This window comes from Bombina bombina, chromosome 6 (genome assembly GCF_027579735.1).
Source record: "Bombina bombina isolate aBomBom1 chromosome 6, aBomBom1.pri, whole genome shotgun sequence".
Taxonomy (NCBI): domain Eukaryota; kingdom Metazoa; phylum Chordata; class Amphibia; order Anura; family Bombinatoridae; genus Bombina; species Bombina bombina.
In genome coordinates, this window is record NC_069504.1 from 780,978,047 (window position 1) to 780,999,421 (window position 21,375).

A 21,375-nucleotide genomic window follows, 5' to 3' on the forward strand; every position below is an offset into this window, starting at 1 on the left:
CGTGTTTTTTAGGAATATACCTACCCCCCCTTTCTTAGTTGGTCCAGAAGCCAAGAAGAAAGTCTTGTAATTTCTATTCATGAATTTAGGTTCCCTTCCCTTTTTAAACTGGGTCTCCTGTATGAAAAGTAAGTCCCCTGTGGCTTTGTGTAACTGTCGAAATGCTATAGATCTTTTTTCAGGGCTGTTGAGGCCTTTCGCGTTTATTGAGATCAATGAGAGAGTTTGTCCCTGCTGTTCTCGCTGATCTGCCATTTTGCTGCGAACCCTAATCTGGGATGTTTTGAGGGGATGTGGTGTTATATATCTTACCCACTACTGAGGAATGCCTAAATCCCCACCAGGGAGAGTGTCTGTCGTTGGTGTCCTGCTGCAGGGTTAGATGGGTTTGGCTTGTGTCTGTGGTGGACTAGCTGTCTATTTGATTGGGTGTGCAAGGCTAAGTGGTCAAAGGACAAAAGGAGATTCGGTCAGTGTTACAGGTGAACCCAGAGCAAAGTATAATAATAAGAGTATTTGCAAAACAATGACAATATCACAAGTTAACAGTAGCAATCAGCAAACAGTAAGAACAGAATATTACTATTCAACAATTTAGGGCAGTATCCCCACCCCTGAGCCCTTTAACTTAAATATTGATTCAAAACATATGACCTGTAGCCATTTTTAATGATCAAGAGTCCCCTCGAGCCGGTGAGTGAACTTTATCTGAGTGCCTGCAAGAGTCGGCTTGATTAGAACCTGCATTTGTGGCTGTAGCTGGATTTTCTGAGTCTGCCCGTGTTCTGACCCCTGGGTGCAAACGAGGTCTGCTGTGTGATCTTTGTGATGCCAAGTTCACTTCATCTGTGTTGTCTGGGTGTTGAATGTTGATTCGCAAGGATTCACAAAAGTTATGGTAGGTCTTCCCTAGATCTGAAAATAGCAGTAGTACCCTCTCTTGTGGCGATGATGCTAACTGGAAACCCCCATCTGTAGCGTATTTTCTGATCCCGCAGGGCAGTGGTGATGTAGCTGAGGTCTCTTCTTTTCTGTAGAGTTGTCGGGCTCAGGTCAGCAAAAATTTGAATGCGACTGCCCGCGTGCGTGAAGTCCTGTTTTTGTCTGGCACACGTGAGGATTTCTTCCTTGTCTTTGAAATGGAGGAGTTTAAGGATAACATCCCTAGGGGGTGCTTTAGGCAGTGGTTTGGCTCTCAAGGCTCGATGAGCTCTCTCAATTGGCATCTCAGGAGTGCTGTTGTCCCCTTTGAGGGTCCGGAACAGGTCCTGTATACAGCCCTCTAAGGCCGCTGGCTGTATCGTCTCAGATATGCCACATATCCGGAGGTTGTTCCTCCTTCCCCTATTGTCCAGATCCTCCACCTTTTCTAGCAGGTGGTGTATGGTCTCTTCCTGTTCATACGCCAAGCGTGATATGTGTTGGATATCGTTATATGTTGTATTGTGATTCTCCTTTAGATTTATTACTCTTTGAGTCACTCTGGACAGGTCATGCTTCAGATCAGAGTACCAAGATTTAACTTCTGACATGATCTCTCTTACATCATCTTTGGTACACAAAGACCTCAGATCTTCCTTTGCAAGCCCAGTAGGACCAGAGGATGTTTGTTGCGTTGCCTGTAAACTCTCTGTAGGTGTAGTGGCGTTAGAGGTGGATGTGGTTGTAGATGGCGACGGGTCTACCGGCTTCAGATATTGCTGCAACATTTTTGGGTTTGTGGCTCCGTCTGGCTTGTTTTGTTTGCGGGCTGGCATACTTAGATAGTTGTTGCGGGAGAGCAGTGTGCAGGCCCAATCACGAGGGTAGCTTGCTCAGGTTGTATCGCCCCAGTACGGGTTGATCTGGTCTGGGGGTGTAAAGCCAATATTTAAAAAAAACTGGCAAGTTGCTGTGCTATGCTGTGCTTGCTTTTGTGCCCTTCCTGTGTGATGTCCCTTTAACTCAGGGTGAGCTGGATATCTGGTGTTAGCTATGTATTTACTGCTGTGCAATCAGCAGTAGCTGCAGCCTTCTTGTAGATCTTAGTCACCTTGTAGTGAGAGAACCACCTGGAATAATCTGTTAGAGTCTTTTGTAACAGCTGCTAGATTGCTTTTACTATTTCTTTAATAAAATGTGTGTTTGTGTGCAGCTTGTTAGGATGGTCTAACAGGCCTTTTCTGTGTGCTCTCCCCGCGTGGCTTACTGTCTTTGTGTTATATATGGCCCAACTCCTATTGTTCCTCTGACTGCTTGTAACCTCTTTTTCTGGTTAAACTATGGGAGAGCCTGTTACTCCTACATGTGTGCTACTGTGTGCTACCAAGGATAGGCCAACAGCCCTGCATTACACACTATCCGCTCTGGTAGTATTCAGGGGACCCGTGATCCGGGACTTACTTGTTGCGACCTCGGCATCCGCACAGTTGCTTTTTTGGCCCCTCTAGCCTGTTGAAGTGTGGCCAGCTGTCCCTCGGGTCTTGTGTGCTAATCGGGCACTGTCACTACTGCCACCGGGTTTTCACCTCTCCTCCGCTTGTGGCCTGTATGTCGGGCGTTAGCCCGCCGACTCCCTGTACCGGGCTGTGAACGCCGCTTCCCCTCACTGCCAAAATTAAACGATCCTCCGGTACCCGCTGTGTGTGCAGGCTCTCTGTGTGGTTGAATAAAAAAACGTTGGCTAATTTTATTTATGGGCTTAGGTGGTGTGGGCCTAGGAGCTGTTGTCTCACACAGCGATTATCCAGAACGGCTAAGCTCCGCCCCCCAAGGTAGTTTTTTTTTAAACCATTTTTAATACTTTTGTACACATAGTACCATCAGAAAGATTTTATAGTACAGAGAGGTAATAGTTGCAGTTTTAAATAAATATAAACTATCATTTGCATTTTAGAAAACACAAACAAAATCAAAGAAGCAGGAAGAGAAGATTGTGACATACTGGTGGGTGAAAATGTTAATTTTTTTTATAATTTTATTGTTAATAAATAATTAAAAATTCTGGATTTCTGAATAATTTTGGATTTTAAATTCCGCATTTGGGGATTTTTACTTGTACTTAGATTTACTAAACTGAAACAGTCAACGTAAAATGTTTGTCCTCCACACATACAGCTAGATTACGAGTTGTGCGTTATGGCTCTTAACGCTGAAAATATGGTATTTTCAGCGTTAAAACAGCAATGCAGCCAGTACAAGTCTTGTCGGTATAGGTGTACCGCAAGCCTTTTAGCCTGTAATGCAACGTCAGTACCACACTCGTTAAAATGACATTTTTTAATGGGATTCCCATAGCGCTAGTATTACGAGTTTTGTGGTGAGGCTAAAAAGCAAGCGTTACACTTTAAAACGACAAGATCCGTAACGCCATCTAAAGTCAGTAGTTATGAGTTTTACGCTACAAAGCTGTAACATAAAACTCATAACTAATGTGTTAAAAAGTACACTAACACCCATAAACTACCTCTTAACCCCTAAACCGAGGCCCTCCCGCATTGCAAATACTAAAATACCTTTATTAAACCCTAATCATCTGCTCCCTATATCGCCGGAACTCTAAAAAAAAATTAACCCCTATTCCACCGCTCCCTGACATCGTCACCACTATAATAAACTTATTAACTCATAAACCGCCACCCTCCCGCATCGCAAACACTATTTAAATATTATTTACCCCTAATCTGCCGCCCGCCCACATCGCCCCCACTATACTAACGTTTTTTTAGCCCTACACCGCTGCCACTATAATAAACCTATTAACCCCTAAACCGCAAGCCCCCCACAACGAAATATACTAAACTAAACTTTTAACCCCTAAACCAAAAGCCCCCCACATCGCAATAAACTAATTTAAACTAGTGACCCCTAAACCTAACGCCCCCCTTACTTTAGATTAAAATTACAATTTCCCTACCTTAAATTAAATTTACCTGTCAAATTAAAAAAACAATTAAACTAATATAATTATTAAACTAAAATTAAACTAACTACCAATTAAATCGAACTAAACTACACATTAAACAAATCCTAACACTACTCTAAAAATGACAAAGTATCTAATTACAAAAAAAGACTAAATTACAAAAAATAACAAGCACTAAAGTACGAAAAATAACAAACAATATTATCAAAAATAAAAAAGAATTACTTTTATTGTATTTTCTTTAAATTTGTTTTCAGATGTATTCATTGTTAACTGGTAATTGTCTTTTCATGCAAATACTGTGCTGTTTCCACCTGTCACTGTTCATGTATGCTTAATTTTGAACCTCTAATAAAAACCATTTAATAAAAAAAAAAAAAAAAAAAGAATTACACCTAATCTAATTGCCCTATCAAAATAAAAAACCCTAGCCTACAATAAACTACCAATGGCCCTTAAAAGTTAAACAGCTCTTTTACCTGTAAAAAAAAATAAAAAATAAAAGACCCCCCCCACCCAACAGTAAAACCCACCACCCAACCAACCCCCCCAAAATAAAAAACCTAACTCTAAAAAAAACCTAAGCTACCCATTGCTCTGAAAAGGGCATATGGATGGGCGTTGCCCTTAAATGGGCATTTAGCTCTATTACTGCCCAAACCCTAAAAAATAAAACCCACCCAAAAAAACCTTAAAAACCTAACACTAACCCCAAGACGATCTACTTACAGTTTTTTAAGTCCCGCTTCAATGATCTTCATCCCGGCGGAGAAGTCCTCATTCAGGCGGCGAGAAGTCTTCATCCAGGCAGCCTCTTCAATCTTCATCCCGGCGGTATCTTCTATCTTGATCCCGGTGACGCAGAGCGGGTCCATCCTGAAGACATCCGACGCGGAGCATCCTCTTCATACGGTTGCCGCTGTTTACTGAATCTTCAATGCAAGGTGCGCAATTCAAAATGGGGTCCCTTGCATTTCTATTGGCTGAAAGATTTGAATCAGCCAATAGCATGAGAGCTGCTTAAATCCTATTGGCTGTTCAAACAGGATTTTAGCAGCTCTCATTCTATTGGCTGATTCAAATCTTTCAGCCAATGCAAGGGACACCATTTTAAATTGAATTGCATTGAAGATTCAGTATACGGCGGCGACCGTTTGAAGAGGATGCTTTGCGCCGGATGTCTTCAGGATGGACCCGCTCCACGCCGCCGGGATCAAGATAGAAGATGCCGCCTGGATAAAGATTGAAGAGGCCACCTGGATGAAGACTTCTCGCCGCTTCGATGAGGACTTCTATACCGGGATGAATATCGTTCAAGCGGGACTTCAAAAACTGTAAGTGGATTGACTTGGGGTTAGTGTTAGGTTTTTTTTTAAAGGTTTTTTGGGTCGGTTTTATTTCTAGATTAGGGTTTGGGCAGTAAAAGAGCTAAATGCCATTTTAAGGGCAATGCCCATACAAATGCCCTTTTCAGGGCAACAACATTAAATTTAACATGAACAATATTAGAGTTTTAGTGAAAGTATATGTCTAAACGCTATTGCAGTTAACTATCTGGTAGGTAAGTCTGCAATGAATGAGTTAACGTACCAATTATCCCTTAGCGAATTAGATGGTTTTATTCCCTTTAAATAGCCCATTAGTACTAGGGAAGACAGGGAGCTATGAGTACGGCGCTAAAACCGAAACGCGTAAGCTTTTTTGTACACTAAGGGCATGTTTGCTTGTTTCTATGTAAATGTTTTTAAAGAAGATCAATAAAGAATCATATTTTTAACTGCTGCTACTCCGGACTTTCTTTTTACAAATTTACTTGGCTGTTTTTGGAGCATTAGCAGTGTACTTTCCCAGGAGGTGAATCATTTGATATCGTTGGTGTTTGCATCGGATTACAGCTATTATGGAGTGGCTCCGCTGCCGCAATAATCACTTACCCCCTGGAAGCCGGCCACGTCTGATGACGTCATGTGTTGGAGCCACAGCGTGTGAGTAATCATTGGTGTCCAGGTCGCCACAATAGTTGGAGAGGCTTGTGGGAGCGGTGCGGCTCCAAGCTACGGACCTTCGGTCACATTGAGCCTAGGAGAGGGGTCTCCCTGAAGGTAACAACACACCGGGCACGGATGGAGAAGGTCATGAAGAGTGGGTAAGTGGAGCGGAAAAAGCTGCCGACGGGCCTCAGGAGCCCAGCGGACCCTTGGTTAAACTTTTAGTACAATTGTACTTGCTATATGACTTATAGCTTATGAGTAGAGACCTGTGCATTTAAGGGTCTCCCCTACACAAGTGGTATTTGTCCTGTTTGTTAATAACTATAGGCAGGCATCGGCGATGTCGGGGGCAGCAAGTTAGTGGTGTTTAGACGTTGGGTTTATGTTAGGGTGTTTTAAACGTTCATTCTTTTTCCCCATAGACATCAATAGAGCTGCGTTATGGAGCTTTTCTTTCCGTGATCGCAGGTGTTAGACTTTTTTTCTGACCCGCTCTCCCCATTGATGTCTATGGGGAAAGCGTGCAAGAGCACGTCAAATCAGCTCTTGTTTTTGGTGTGGTATGGAACTTAAAAACCCCATATCGTCCGCACAAGTCTGTTTTTTTTTAAAATTGTAATGGCAGCGCTATAGGGGATTAAATAAAGCAACTTTTGTTGCATTTGTTAATTTCCCTATAGCACTCAAAACTCGTACTCTAGGCGATAGTTCTTTAGTCTAACGTGCAGATAATGGGCTAGATTTATCAAGGGATAGGAGAATTCTCCTTTATATTCTCCTCTGAGTTCTCTGCAGCTCTCCCTTGGAGAGGCTCACCAGTGTGCACAAATTTATAAAAAAAAATTACACATATTAATTTACGCTGTTTGGAAGGCGAGATGGGGCCAATTATGATGCATTTCTCCACGCGAAAAAAAAGGAAGTTCTCCTGATTTATGATTTCAAACCTGTTTTCTTTAGGTAGTATTTTTTGTCATCTTCAAGTAATCCATTACATTTGCGTTTTACATGGGGCAAATTTGTGCATTTATTTTGGTGAGACTATTCAATACATTTTAATTTGAACTTTGTTATAATAATGACCCTTTGTTACCATAACATATTCAAATTGTTAATAGAACTTTCATTCTTTGTGGTGCAATTTGGCGTTCTATATTTTGGCCCTGTATTTTAAGCACATATTTTTTTCATTATCAGGCCTTTCCTGGTGCCTAGCCAAAGATTGACCAGCTAGAATCAGAAAGTACTTCATCAGAAATAGATGTAAACACAACAAAAACTCAGACATGATGATTTCTAATGCTGTTCTCCTCAATACCTATGGCGAACTATAATGCGCGTATTTGTAGGAGAACTTTGCATTCTCTAAAGGTGCAAAAAAATTATAAATTGGTAACTGGTCGTAATGCTAAGGTAGACTCTAGGAAATGGGACTAAAACTAGCAAATACAACCCTTTTATTAAATGCACTGGTGCACCTTGGCAAACACGAATGAAGCAAGAGGATTATAGAGTTCGACTTGTCCAATTTTATGAGCACTTTGTATTAATAAATCAGAGAATTTCGTCGTATGCAGATTTGTAGGCGCAATTTTAGGAGAATTGCTTTGATAAATCCTGCTCAATGTATTTTATTAAAACATAACTTTTATTGTTTCTTTAGCTTAATAATAAAGAACATCAGCTAGATCAACTTAAATAAAAACTCCTGTTATTTGAAATTCAAAACACCTAATAACTATAAGAAATATACCAATGGGAAAAAATTGGGAGATCATGGAGGAATATAAAAATCTTATTCCTCTTTGGCTCAGGTATATTGATGATGTGCTTTTTCTATTGGAAGGCACACAGCATATTGGAAGATTTTTTCCAAAAGCTGAACAATAATGATCTGAATATAAAATTGTCACATCAAGTTAATCAACATTGTATTTAATTTCTTGAAAGTACATTAACATCAATACCATATGGTGAATTTCTTAGAAGAGGACAAAATTGTTCTTCAACTAAAATATAATTACAGGAGAGTGATCAATTAACAAAATGATTAATACAAAGAGAATACAGTAAAAGTTCAATTGAATGAGCTAAATCAAATGTGTTGGCAATAAATAGGAAGGAGTTATTTTAACCTAAAGCAAAGATAACAGTGTATTGCAACATACAATCCACAAATGCGGCAGATAGTCAAAACAATAAATGACAACTTGCACAGTTTTGCAAAGTAATTCAATATTTGCTGCAACTATAGGTGACAAAGTATCTATAGGTTACAAAAAGTCCAAATTTAAAAGATCAACTGGTAAGGAGTCATTACATCGATACCCTAAAGCAGGGGTTGACAAATCTGTTAAAAATGTTGGAGCCAGTAAGAATATTAAGGAACCAGACCATGGTTAGGAGCCAGGTTTAAAATTCTTGGAGCCAGTGGTTCCTTTGCTCCTGGGTTTGTCGAGCCCTGCCCTCAAGAAAATGCCCTCAAGTTTATGCATCCGATTGTACCATGTTTAGTGTGTTCGCAAGTCACATCAATAAAATACATTACGGACAAAAACAGAAAAGTTGCAATAAATTAATTATTATTCACCTTACCACCATAGATTATCACCTATTTTTTTTTTTTTAAATAATTTTTATTGAGGTAAATGCATAGACATCGCTACAATCATAAGGCAGAGTACACTTCAAACAAAAATTGCATATTTTCCATAGTTATACATTTTCAGTTTACAACAGACATGATATCAGAGTATCAAAGTATCCATATCCAATATAACTCCTTAGCAACCTCAGGTACATTATAAAGTATTCGATTATCACCTATTTAATAGGACATGATACCCAAAAGTTGAAGCACTTGAAACTAGAAAATATCATCTGAAGGAAGATATTTACCTCAAAATAATAGTAGCCACATCCCATTGTAATTTGTAAAGGGACTTTAAGCAGCCAATCAGTATGCTAGTCCCGTGACTTGCAAGGGAGTGTGCATCTGGCATGTGCAGGCACAGTCTTGTTATTTCCATACTCAGTTTAAGGAAGGTTACCATGGAATCTTGGAGATTTCAGTAAAACAAAGCATGATCTCAGCACTGCTGATGCTGATTGGCTATTGTATTTATTTTTCCAAAATGCAGCTGGACAGTAGCTGAATGATAACTGTTAACAGAGCACTTTACTATTGTGAGATAAAGAAATGCTGAGGTAAAATATCTTCCTTTTTTACATAGAGATGTTCAAGTGATATTTTCTTATTAGCTTTTTACAGTTATACTGCATCACTTTCAAGTGATTTAGCATGTGGGTATTATATCCCTTTAACATGTTTATTTTTGTAAAGAAAAAATAATTCACATATTTTAATAACTTTTAGTAATTTTATAAAAGCATAATAAAACACAATGAACATTAAATTCAAAGTAAGTATTCTTTGAATTAAATTTTATAATTGTATAACAGTGGTTAATAATCGAACAAACCAAAATAATAATATTGCCTAAATGCCCATTGAATGTAGCATATTATAATAGTAAGCTAATCAAGGATCATCGAATTAGACTGTCATATTAAGCGGTAAGCTGTTCCTGATTGGATTGTGTATGTAAACAGAGATCCAAGTGTTTAGTGAAACTGGATTGGTACTTCAGATTTGCCATATTATTAGCACAGTCAAAATTGGCAGTTAAATAACAAGGAGGGAGTACTATACCAATACAAATCTGGTTAATCAATCTATGGGAAGCCCCTCTGAAGAAGCATTTATGAAACGTGCGTTATGTTATGTAATTGTTGGAACATTTTCTCAGTTTTAATTGCTTGAGCAATAATTTTAATATAATCAGTGGGAAATTGTAAGAATGGATATGAATTAAGGAGGAAGACATAATATAAAAAGAAATACTTTACTCTGATAAGGGGTTACATAGAAACTGAAGTGATATTAACTTTTAGCACATGCCAGATGTGAGCAATAATTTATAAACCCCAGTATTTTATTTATATATATATATATATATATATATATATATCTATATATATATATATATATATATATATATAATTTCATCCTTAGAGATTATAATAATAACAAATTATGCAATAATCTCTAGACCTCCCTACTTGTCCATATTGGGATATTTCTTAATCGTTGTTCAGTTTACGTCTTTTTACTTCTCTAATAGCAGGGCCTTTTATTTAAGTTGTCCTAGCTAATGTCTTTTTATTATTAAGTTAAAGAAACAATAGAGGTTATGATTAAATTATCTGAATGCTAAACTATTGAGAGCAATGGTTGACATTTAAATCCAGTAATTGGCTCTCCTTGGTGATTGTCCAACAAAAAAAATACAGCAGATACTTCATAAAACTTGGATTTATAAATCAAAGTCTAAAACATCACAGATCGATTTAAAAACAATAAAAAGGTGCTTGCAACCCTAGAAACTGCTTATGCGTTTCTGCTTTACGCAGTAATCATAGTTTTCCTTGGTAATTATCACCCCTATGCCCTGGTCATTTTACTCTGTTTGTGTGCGTGCGTCTGATCCTGAAGTAAGTGTATGTGTGTATGTATATATATATATATATATATATATATATATATATATACACATACACAGACGTACCTTGAAGATATTGAGGGTTCAGTTCCAGACCACCGCAATAAAGAAAATATTGCAATAAAGTGAGTCACACTCATTTTTTGTTTCTCCGTGCATATAAGTTATATTTACTTTTTTACTATAGTCTACTGTGGAATAGTATTATGTCTAAAAAATGTACATATCCTTAATTAAAAATACTTTATTGCTAAAAAGAATGCTAAGCATTCTCTGAGCCCTTCAGTGAGTCATAATCTTTTTTTCCGGTGTGTGTATACATGTGTATTTATTTATGTGTATATATGTCGGAAAACGTAGCAGATAGACTTGCTCAACACAGGTTGGCCACAAACCTTCAATTTGTAAAAAGAGAAATATCTGTGAAGCACAATAAAGTGTAGCGCAATAAAATGAGGTATGTGTGTGTGTATATATATATATATATATAATATTATATATTTACATTTGTTGCTCAAAATATCATTTAATCAGTTCAAGTTTAATTATGCAATTAATTTGTGCATTGGGATAGCTTAAGTAACGTTTATAAAATTACCGAAAATTTATAATATGCATACTATTACACTGCCCCACCTGGCAGAAAAAAGGTTCTGTAGAGTGTCCCCCGAAACGTTACACCAATAATAGTACACTGATTTAAAGTGACCAGCAAGTGCCGCATTCATGACTTTATTTTATAACCTCTTGGCACCCTGGCATTTGTCTTTGAAGGTAGAGTGCACTCTACTTTTGATTATACATATATATATTATTGTTTGTGTTTGCTATTATTTTTAATATTGGCTCAATCCTTCAAGTAAAAAAATAAATAAAAATCCAATGTTCCAGGTTGAACAGCTTTGCTCTCGATTGTATCTCATCAACTAAATTCTGAGTTTTCTCTGCAGGCCCGTGATGTCTATGAGGAAAGCAATTCAGACAGTCACAACTGTTCGAGACTTCACTCAAGTGTTTGACAGCTATGCTCAATTTGAAGAGAGTGTAATTGCTGCAAAGATGGAGACAGTCAGTGAGATGGGAAGAGAAGAGGAAGGTTAGAGCCACTCTATCTATCCATCCATATATCTATCCATCTATCTATATCCATCCATCCATCAATCTGTCCATCTATCTATTATCTATCTTTTTTGGTTTAAACTTCATTTCTACTTTCTGTAACTGTATCCTGACAACATTTCTTTTCAATCTCTTTTGAGTAGATGACCTGGATCTGGAACTGCGACTAGCTCGTTTTGAACAGTTAATAGAACGCCGGCCTCTCCTGCTCAATGGAGTCTTACTCAGACAGAATCCACACAATGTCCATGAATGGCACAAAAGAGTCCAGTTGTATCAAGGCAAGCCTCGTGAGGTACAGTCTATGTATTTGTATACATATATGATGATACACTGTTTTTTTTTATATGTTAAAGTGTCATGGAAACCCACATTTCTTTCATGTAATTAGCAAGAGTCCATGAGGCTAGTGACGCTATGGGATATACATTCCTACCAGGAGGGGCAAAGTTTCCCAAACCTCAAAATGCCTATAAATACACTCCTCACCCACACCCACAATTTCAGTTTTACAAAACTTTGCCTCCCGTGGAGGTGGTGAAGTAAGTTTGTTTTTAAGATTCTTTGTTGATATGCGCTTCTCAACAGGTTGAAGCCCGGTTTTCCTCTCAGAGTGCAGTGAATGTCAGAGGGATGTGAAGAGAGTATTGCCTATTTGAATACAATGGTCTACCTCTAGGGGATCAATTTCATAGGTTCTCTGTTATCGGTCATAGAGATTTCTTCTCCTACCTCCTTTTTCAGATCGACGATATACTCTTATATACCATTACCTCTACTGATTCTCGTTTCAGTACTGGTTTGGCTATCTACTACATGTAGAGGAGTGTCCTGGGGTAAGTAAGTCTATTCTTTGTGACACTCTGCGCTAGTGGTTGGGCACTTTATATGTAATGTTCTAAATATATGTCCTATAAACTTATATTGGCCTTGATTCAGGATAATCAGTATTCCTTTTCAATACAGACTGTCAGTTTCATATTGGGTTAATGCATTTAATTATTTCTCCAACAATAGGTGTGTCCGGTCCACTGGCGTCATCCTTACTTGTGGGATATTCTCTTCCCCAACAGGAAATGGGCAAAGAGCCAGCAAAGCTGGTCACATGATCCTCCTAGGCTCCGCCTACCCCAGTCATTCTCTTTGCCGTTGCACAGGCAACATCTCCACGGAGATGGCTAAGAGGTTTTTTGGTGTTTAAATGTAGTTTTTATTCTTCAATCAAGTGTTTGTTATTTTAAAATAGGCTGTATGTACTATTTACTCTGAAACAGAAAAGAGAAGGAGAATTCTGTTTGTAAGAGGAAGATGATTTTAGCAAACGTTTACTAAAATCGATTGCCTGTTTCCACACAGGGACTGTTGAGATGAAGTAACTTCAGTTGGGGGAAGCAGTTGGCAGACTTTTCTGCCTGAGGTTATGACTGGCCACATTTCTAACAAGACTTGTAATGCTGGAAGGCTGTCATTTTCCCTATGGGGACCGGTAAGCCATTTTCTTAGATTAAGTAAAAGAATAAAGGGCTTTATAAGGGCTTAAAAAAACTGGTAGACATTTTTTTCTGGGCTAAAACGATACTTTGCTAAGATATTTGGACAGATTATAACTCTTTATAGTTATTATAATCTTGGGGATAGTTGTTAAAAAACGGCAGGCACTGTGATGGACACCTTTTTCAGATGGGGGGCCTTCTCTAGTCATAGGCAGAGCCTCATTTTCGCGCACTAATGCGCAGTTGTTTTTTGGAAAGCAAGGCATGCAGATGCATGTGTGAGGAGCTAAGAACCACTGAAAAAGCTTATAGAAGGCGTCATTTGGTATCGTATTCCCCTCTGGCTTGGTTGGGTCTCAGCAAAGCAGATACCTGGGACTATATAGGGGTTCCGTTATTTTAAGGGTTAAAGCTTTTCAAATTTGTGTGCAATACTTTTAAGGCTTTAAGACACTGTGGTGAAATTTTGGTGAATTTTGAACAATTGCTTCATGCTTTTTTGCATATTCAGTAATAAAGTGTGTTCTGTTTAAAATTTAAAGTGACAGTACGGTTTTATTTTAAAACGTTTTTTTGTGCTTTGTTGACAAGGTTTAAGCCTGTTTACATGTCTGAACCTCAGATAAGCGCTTGTTCGATATGTATGAAGCAAGTTGTCTCCCCATTTAAATATATGTGATAATTGTGACATAGTGTCCAAACAAAGTAGGACAATGATGCCACAGATAATACTATTGCCCAAGATGATTCTTCAGATGAGGGGAGTAAGCATGGTACTGCATCATCCCCTTCTGTGTCTACACAGTTTTTGCCCACACAAGAGGCCCCTAGTACATCTAGTGCGCCAATACTTATTACCATGCAACAATTAACGGCTGTTATGGATAATTCTATTGCAAACATTTTATCTAAAATGCCTACTTATCAGAGAAAGCGCGATTGCTCTGTTTTAAACACTGAAGAGCAAGAGGACGCTGATGATAACGTTTCTGACATACCCTCACACCAATCTGAAGGGGCCAGGAGGGAGGTTTTGTCTGAGGGAGAAATTTCAGATTCAGGAAAAATTTCTCAACAAGCTGAACCTGATGTTGTAACATTTAAATTTAAATTAGAACATCTCCGCGCACTGCTTAAGGAGGTATTATCTACTCTGGATGATTGTGACAATTTGGTCATTCCAGAGAAATTATGTAAGATGGACAAGTTCCTAGAGGTTCCGGTGCCCCCCGATGCTTTTCCTATACCCAAGCGGGTGGCGGACATAGTAAATAAGGAATGGGAAAGGCCCGGCATACCTTTTGTTCCTCCCCCTATATTTAAGAAATTATTTCCTATAGTCGACCCCAGAAAGGACTTATGGCAGACAGTCCCTAAGGTCGAGGGGGCGGTCTCTACTCTAAACAAACGCACTACTATTCCCATAGAAGATAGTTGTGCTTTCAAAGATCCTATGGATAAAAAATTAGAGGGTTTGCTTAAAAAGATGTTTGTTCAGCAAGGTTACCTTCTACAACCAATTTCATGCATTGTTCCTGTCACTACGGCAGCGTGTTTCTGGTTCGAAGAACTAGAAAAGTCGCTCAATAAAGAATCTTCGTATGAGGAGGTTATGGACAGAGTTCAAGCACTTAAATTGGCTAACTCTTTTATTCTGGATGCCGCTTTGCAATTAGCTAGATTAGCGGCGAAAAATTCAGGGTTTGCTATCGTGGCGCGCAGAGCGCTTTGGCTAAAGTCTTGGTCAGCGGATGTGTCTTCCAAGACAAAATTGCTTAACATCCCTTTCAAGGGTAAAACACTGTTTGGTCCTGATTTGAAAGAGATTATTTCAGACATCACCGGGGGAAAGGGCCACGCCCTTCCTCAGGATAGGTCTTTTAAGGCTAGAAATAAGCCTAATTTTCGTCCCTTTCGCAGAAACGGACCAGCCTCTACTTCTACATCCTCTAAGCAAGAGGGTAATACTTCTCAACCCAAACCAGCCTGGAGACCGATGCAAGGCTGGAACAAGGGTAAGCAGGCCAAGAAGCCTGCCACTGCTACCAAAACAGCATGAAGGGATGGCCCCCGATCCGGGACCGGATCTGGTGGGGGGCATACTTTCTCTCTTTGCTCAGGCCTGGGCAAGAGATGTTCAGGATCCTTGGGCACTAGAAATAGTTTCTCAAGGTTATCTCCTGGAATTCAAGGAACTACCCCCAAGGGGAAGGTTCCACAGGTCTCAATTATCTTCAAACCAAATAAAAAGACAGGCATTCTTACATTGTGTAGAAGACCTGTTAAAGATGGGAGTAATTCATCCAGTTCCAATAGGAGAACAAGGGATGGGGTTTTACTCCAACCTGTTCATAGTTCCCAAAAAAGAGGGAACATTCAGACCAATTTTAGATCTCAAGATCCTAAACAAATTTCTCAGGGTTCCATCGTTCAAAATGGAAACCATTCGAACGATCCTTCCTACCATCCAGGAAGGTCAATTTATGACCACGGTGGATTTAAAGGAGGCGTACCTACATATTCCTATCCACAAGGAACATCATCAGTTCCTAAGGTTCGCTTTTCTGGACAAGCATTACCAGTTTGTGGCACTTCCATTCGGATTAGCCACTGCTCCGAGAATTTTCACAAAGGTACTAGGGTCCCTTCTAGCGGTTCTAAGACCAAGGGGCATTGCAGTAGTACCGTACTTGGACGACATCCTGATTCAAGCGTCGTCTCTGTCAAAAGCAAAGGCTCATACGGACATCGTCCTAGCCTTTCTCAGATCTCACGGATGGAAAGTGAACATAGAAAAAAGTTCTCTTTCCCCGTCAACAAGAGTTCCCTTCTTGGGAACAATAATAGACTCCTTAGAAATGAGGATTTTTCTGACAGAAGTCAGAAAATCAAAACTTCTAAGCTCTTGTCAAGTACTTCATTCTGTTCTTCGTCCTTCCATAGCGCAGTGCATGGAAGTAATAGGATTGATGGTTGCAGCAATGGACATAGTTCCTTTTGCATGAATTCATCTAAGACCATTACAACTGTGCATGCTCAGACAGTGGAATGGGGATTATACAGACTTGTCTCCGACGATTCAAGTAGATCAAAGGACCAGAGATTCACTCCGTTGGTGGCTGCTCCTGGATAACCTGTCACAGGGAATGAGCTTCCGCAGAACAGAGTGGGTCATTGTCACGACCGACGCCAGTCTGGTGGGCTGGGGCGCGGTCTGGGAACCCCTGAAAGCTCAGGGTCTATGGTCTCAGGAAGAATCTCTTCTCCCGATAAACATTCTGGAACTGAGAGCGATATTCAATGCTCTCAAAGCTTGGCCTCATCTAGCAAAGGCCAAATTCATAAGGTTTCAATCAGACAACATGACGACAGTTGCATATATCAACCATCAGGGGGGAACAAGGAGTTCCCTGGCGATGGAGGAAGTGACCAAGATAATTCAATGGGCGGAGGATCACTCCTGCCACTTGTCTGCAATCCACATCCCAGGAGTGGAAAATTGGGAAGCGGATTTTCTGAGTCGTCAGACATTCCATCCGGGGGAGTGGGAACTCCATCCGGAAATCTTTGCCCAAATAACTCGATTATGGGGCATTCCAGACATGGATCTGATGGCCTCTCGTCAGAACTTCAAGGTTCCTTGTTACGGGTCCAGATCCAGGGATCCCAAGGCGACTCTAGTAGATGCACTAGTAGCACCTTGGACCTTCAACCTAGCTTATGTATTCCCACCGTTTCCTCTCATTCCCAGGCTGGTAGCCAGGATCAATCAGGAGAGGGCTTCGGTGATCTTGATAGCTCCTGCGTGGCCACGCAGGACTTGGTATGCAGACCTGGTGAATATGTCATCGGCTCCACCATGGAAGCTACCTTTGAGACAGGACCTTCTTGTTCAAGGTCCATTCGAACATCCAAATCTGGTTTCCCTCCAACTGACTGCTTGGAGATTGAACGCTTGATTTTATCAAAGCGTGGGTTTTCAGATTCTGTAATAGATACTCTGATTCAGGCTAGAAAGCCTGTAACTAGAAAAATTTACCATAAGATATGGAAAAAATATATCTGTTGGTGTGAATCTAAAGGATTCCCATGGAACAAGATAAAAATTCCTAAGATTCTATCCTTTCTACAAGAAGGTTTGGAGAAAGGATTATCTGCAAGTTCTCTGAAGGGACAGATCTCTGCGTTATCTGTTTTACTTCACAAAAGGCTGGCAGCTGTGCCAGACGTTCAAGCGTTTGTTCAGGCTCTGGTTAGAATCAAGCCTGTTTACAGACCTTTGACTCCTCCCTGGAGTCTTAATCTAGTTCTTTCAGTTCTTCAAGGGGTTCCGTTTGAACCCTTACATTCCGTAGTTATTATCTTGGAAAGTTTTGTTTTTGGTTGCAATTTCTTCTGCTAGAAGAGTTTCTGAGTTATCTGCTCTGCAGTGTTCTCCGCCCTATCTGGTGTTCCATGCAGATAAGGTGGTTTTGCGTACTAAGCCTGGTTTTCTTCCGAAAGTTGTTTCCAACAAGAATATTAACCAGGAGATAGTTGTACCTTCTTTGTGTCCGAATCCAGTTTCAAAGAAGGAACGTTTGTTACACAATTTGGACGTAGTCCGTGCTCTAAAATTCTATTTAGAGGCCACTAAAGATTTCGGACAAACATCTTCTTTGTTTGTTGTTTATTCGGGTAAAAGGAGAGGTCAAAAGGCAACTTCTACCTCTCTTTCTTTTTGGCTTAAAAGCATTATCCGATTGGCTTATGAGACTGCCGGACGGCAGCCTCCTGAAAGAATCACAGCTCATTCCACTAGGGCTGTGGCTTCCACATGGGCCTTCAAGAACGAGGCTTCTGTTGACCAGATATGTAAGGCAGCGACTTGGTCTTCACTGCACACTTTTGCCAAATTTTACAAATTTGATACTTTTGCTTCTTCAGAGGCTATTTTTGGGAGAAAGGTTTTGCAAGCCGTGGTGCCTTCCATTTAGGTGACCTGATTTCCTCCCTCCCTTCATCCGTGTCCTAAAGCTTTGGTATTGGTTCCCACAAGTAAGGATGACGCCGTGGACCGGACACACCTATGTTGGAGAAAACAGAATTTATGCTTACCTGATAAATGACTTTCTCCAACGGTGTGTCCGGTCCACGGCCCGCCCTGGTTTTTTTAATCAGGTCTGATGAATTATTTTCTCTAACTACAGTCACCACGGTATCATATGGTTTCTCCTATGCATATTTCCTCCTGTACGTCGGTCGAATGACTGGGGTAGGCGGAGCCTAGGAGGGATCATGTGACCAGCTTTGCTGGGCTCTTTGCCATTTCCTGTTGGGGAAGAGAATATCCCACAAGTAAGGATGACGCCGTGGACCGGACACACCGTTGGAGAAAGTAATTTATCAGGTAAGCATAAATTCTGTTTTTTTCTTACCTTGAAAATTTTCATTTGGCCATTTTTTCCTGCGTGCTGTTAGGCTCGCGGGGGCAGAAAATGTTTCTTTTTATTACGTCTTTTTTGGCGCTTACTTTTATTTTGGCGCAAATTTTTTTTGTCGTTTCCGGCGATGTAATTTACGCCGGAAGTTGTATTCTGTTACGCATGCGTATTCAGACATTTTTTTGCGCCAAAAAAATGTGGGCGTATTTTTTACTCACTTTATTTAAACATTTTATTTTCATGGCTTCTGGTTTCTAGAAGCTTATTATTTTGCATTCTTTCCCATTCCTGAAACTGTCATTTAAGGAATTTGATAATTTTGCTTTATATGTTGTTTTTTCCTTTACATATTGCAAGATGTCTCATCCTGACCCTGGATCAAAATCCTCTAATGGACAGACGCTGCCTGATGCTGGTTCTACCAAAGTTAAGTGCATATGTTGTAAACTTGTGGTATCTGTTCCCCCAGCTGTAGTTTGTGAAAGCTGTCATGATAAACTTTCAAATGCAGATTCTGTTTCTATTAGTAATAATCCTTTACCTGTTGTTGTTCCTTCAACATCTATTGTTCAGGATGTTCCTGTTAATGTTAAAGAATTTGTTTCTAATTCTATTAAGAAGGCTCTGTCTGTTATTCCTTCTTCCAGTTAACGTAAAAGGTCTTTCAAAACTTCTCACATTTCAGATGAATTTTTAGGTGACCGCCATCATTCTGACTTATCTGTTTCTGATGAGGTTTTTTCCAGTTCAGAAGATTCTACTACAGATATTGATACTGATAAATCTTCATATTTATTTAAGATGGAGTTTATTCGTTCATTACTTAAAGAAGTTTTGATTGCTTTAGATATGGAGGAGTCTAGTCCTCTTGATACTAAAACTGCTAAACGTTTAAATTCGGTTTATAAACCTCATGTGTTAATTCCGGAAGTTTTTCCAGTTCCTGATGCTATCTCAGATGTGATTGCTAGGGAATGGGATAGTCTGGGTACTTCATTTACTCCTTCTCCAAGGTTTAAGAAATTGTACCCTGTGTCATCTGATAGATTGGAGTTTTGGGATAAAATCCCTAAAGTCGATGGGGCTATCTCTACTCTTGCCAAACGTACTGCTATTCCTACGGCAGATAGCACTTCGTTTAAAGATCCTTTAGATAGGAAAATTGAATCTTTTTTAAGAAAAGCTTATTTTTCTCCAACATAGGTGTGTCCGGTCCACGGCGTCATCCTTACTTGTGGGATATTCTCTTCCCCAACAGGAAATGGCAAAGAGCCCAGCAAAGCTGGTCACATGATCCCTCCTAGGCTCCGCCTTCCCCAGTCATTCTCTTTGCCGTTGTACAGGCAACATCTCCACGGAGATGGCTTAGAGTTTTTTGGTGTTTAAATGTAGTTTTTATTCTTCAATCAAGAGTTTGTTATTTTAAAATAGTGCTGGTATGTACTATTTACTCTGAAACAGGAAAGAGATGAAGATTTCTGTTTGTAAGAGGAAAATGATTTTAGCAACCGTTACTAAAATCGATGGCTGTTTCCACACAGGACTGTTGAGAGGAATTAACTTCAGTTGGGGGAAACAGTGAGCAGACTTTTGCTGCTTGAGGTATGACACATTTCTAACAAGACTCGGTAATGCTGGAAGCTGTCATTTTCCCTATGGGAACCGGTAAGCCATTTTCTTAGTTTAAGTAAAAGAATAAAGGGCTTCATTAGGGCTTAAAAAACTGGTAGACATTTTTCTGGGCTAAAACGATTACTTTACTAAGTATATTTGGCAGATTATTACTTTTAATAGTTGTTAAATCTTGGGGATTGTTTTAATAAAAACGGCAGGCACTGTATTGGACACCTTTTTCACTGGGGGCCTTTTCTAGTCATAGACAGAGCCTCATTTTCGCGCCTTTAATGCGCAGTTGTTTTTGGAAAGCATGGCATGCAGATGCATGTGTGAGGAGCTAAGAACCACTGAAAAAGCTTATAGAAGGCATCATTTGGTATCGTATTCCCCTCTGGGCTTGGTTGGGTCTCAGCAAAGCAGATACCTGGGACTGTATAGGGGTTAATTGTAAAAACGCCTCCGGTTCCGTTATTTTAAGGGTTAAAGCTTTCAAATTTGGTGTGCAATACTTTTAAGGCTTTAAGTTACTGTGGTGAAATTTTGGTGAAATTTGAACAATTCCTTCATACTTTTTCACATATTCAGTAATAAAGTGTGTTCAGTTTAAAATTTAAAGGGACAGTAACGGTTTTATTGTAAAACGTTTTTTGTGCTTTGTTGACAAGTTTAAGCCTGTTTAACATGTCTGAACCATCAGATAACGATGTTCTATATGTATGAAAGCCAATGTGTCTCCCCATTTAAATATATGTGATATATTTGTGTCATAATGTCCAAACAAAGTAGGGATAATAATGCCATAGATATGATATTGCCCAAGATGATTCCTCTAATGAGGGGAGTAAGCATGGTACTGCATCATCCCCTTCTGTGTCTACACCAGTTTTGCCCACACAAGAGGCCCCTAGTACATCTAGTGCGCCAATACTTATTACCATACAAATTAATGGCTGTAATGGGTAATTCTATTGCATGCATTTTTTTCCAAAATGCCTACTTATCAGAGAAAGCGTGATTGCTCTGTTTTAAACACTGAAGAGCATGAGGACGCTGATGATAATGGTTCTGACATACCCTCACACCTATCTGAAGGGGCCAGGAGGGAGGTTTTGTCTGAGGGAGAAATTTCAGATTCAGGGAAAATTTCTCAACAAGCAGAACCTGATATTGTAACTTTTAAATTTAAATTTCAACATCTCCACGCACTACTTAAGGAGGTATTATCTACTCTGGATGATTGTGACAATTTGGTCATTCCAGAGAAAT

General features: G+C 39.6%; 1 protein-coding gene across 1 annotated transcript in view; it reads left to right on the top strand.

Annotated features, from left to right (window-relative positions):
* XAB2 (XPA binding protein 2) overlaps positions 1-21,375 on the top strand; it is a 298,412-nt gene that overhangs the window by 119,060 nt on the left and 157,977 nt on the right. The window contains 3 exon segments of the mRNA XM_053718092.1: positions 11,408-11,428; positions 11,430-11,553; positions 11,720-11,871. Coding sequence (XP_053574067.1) covers positions 11,408-11,428; positions 11,430-11,553; positions 11,720-11,871 — 297 coding nt within the window.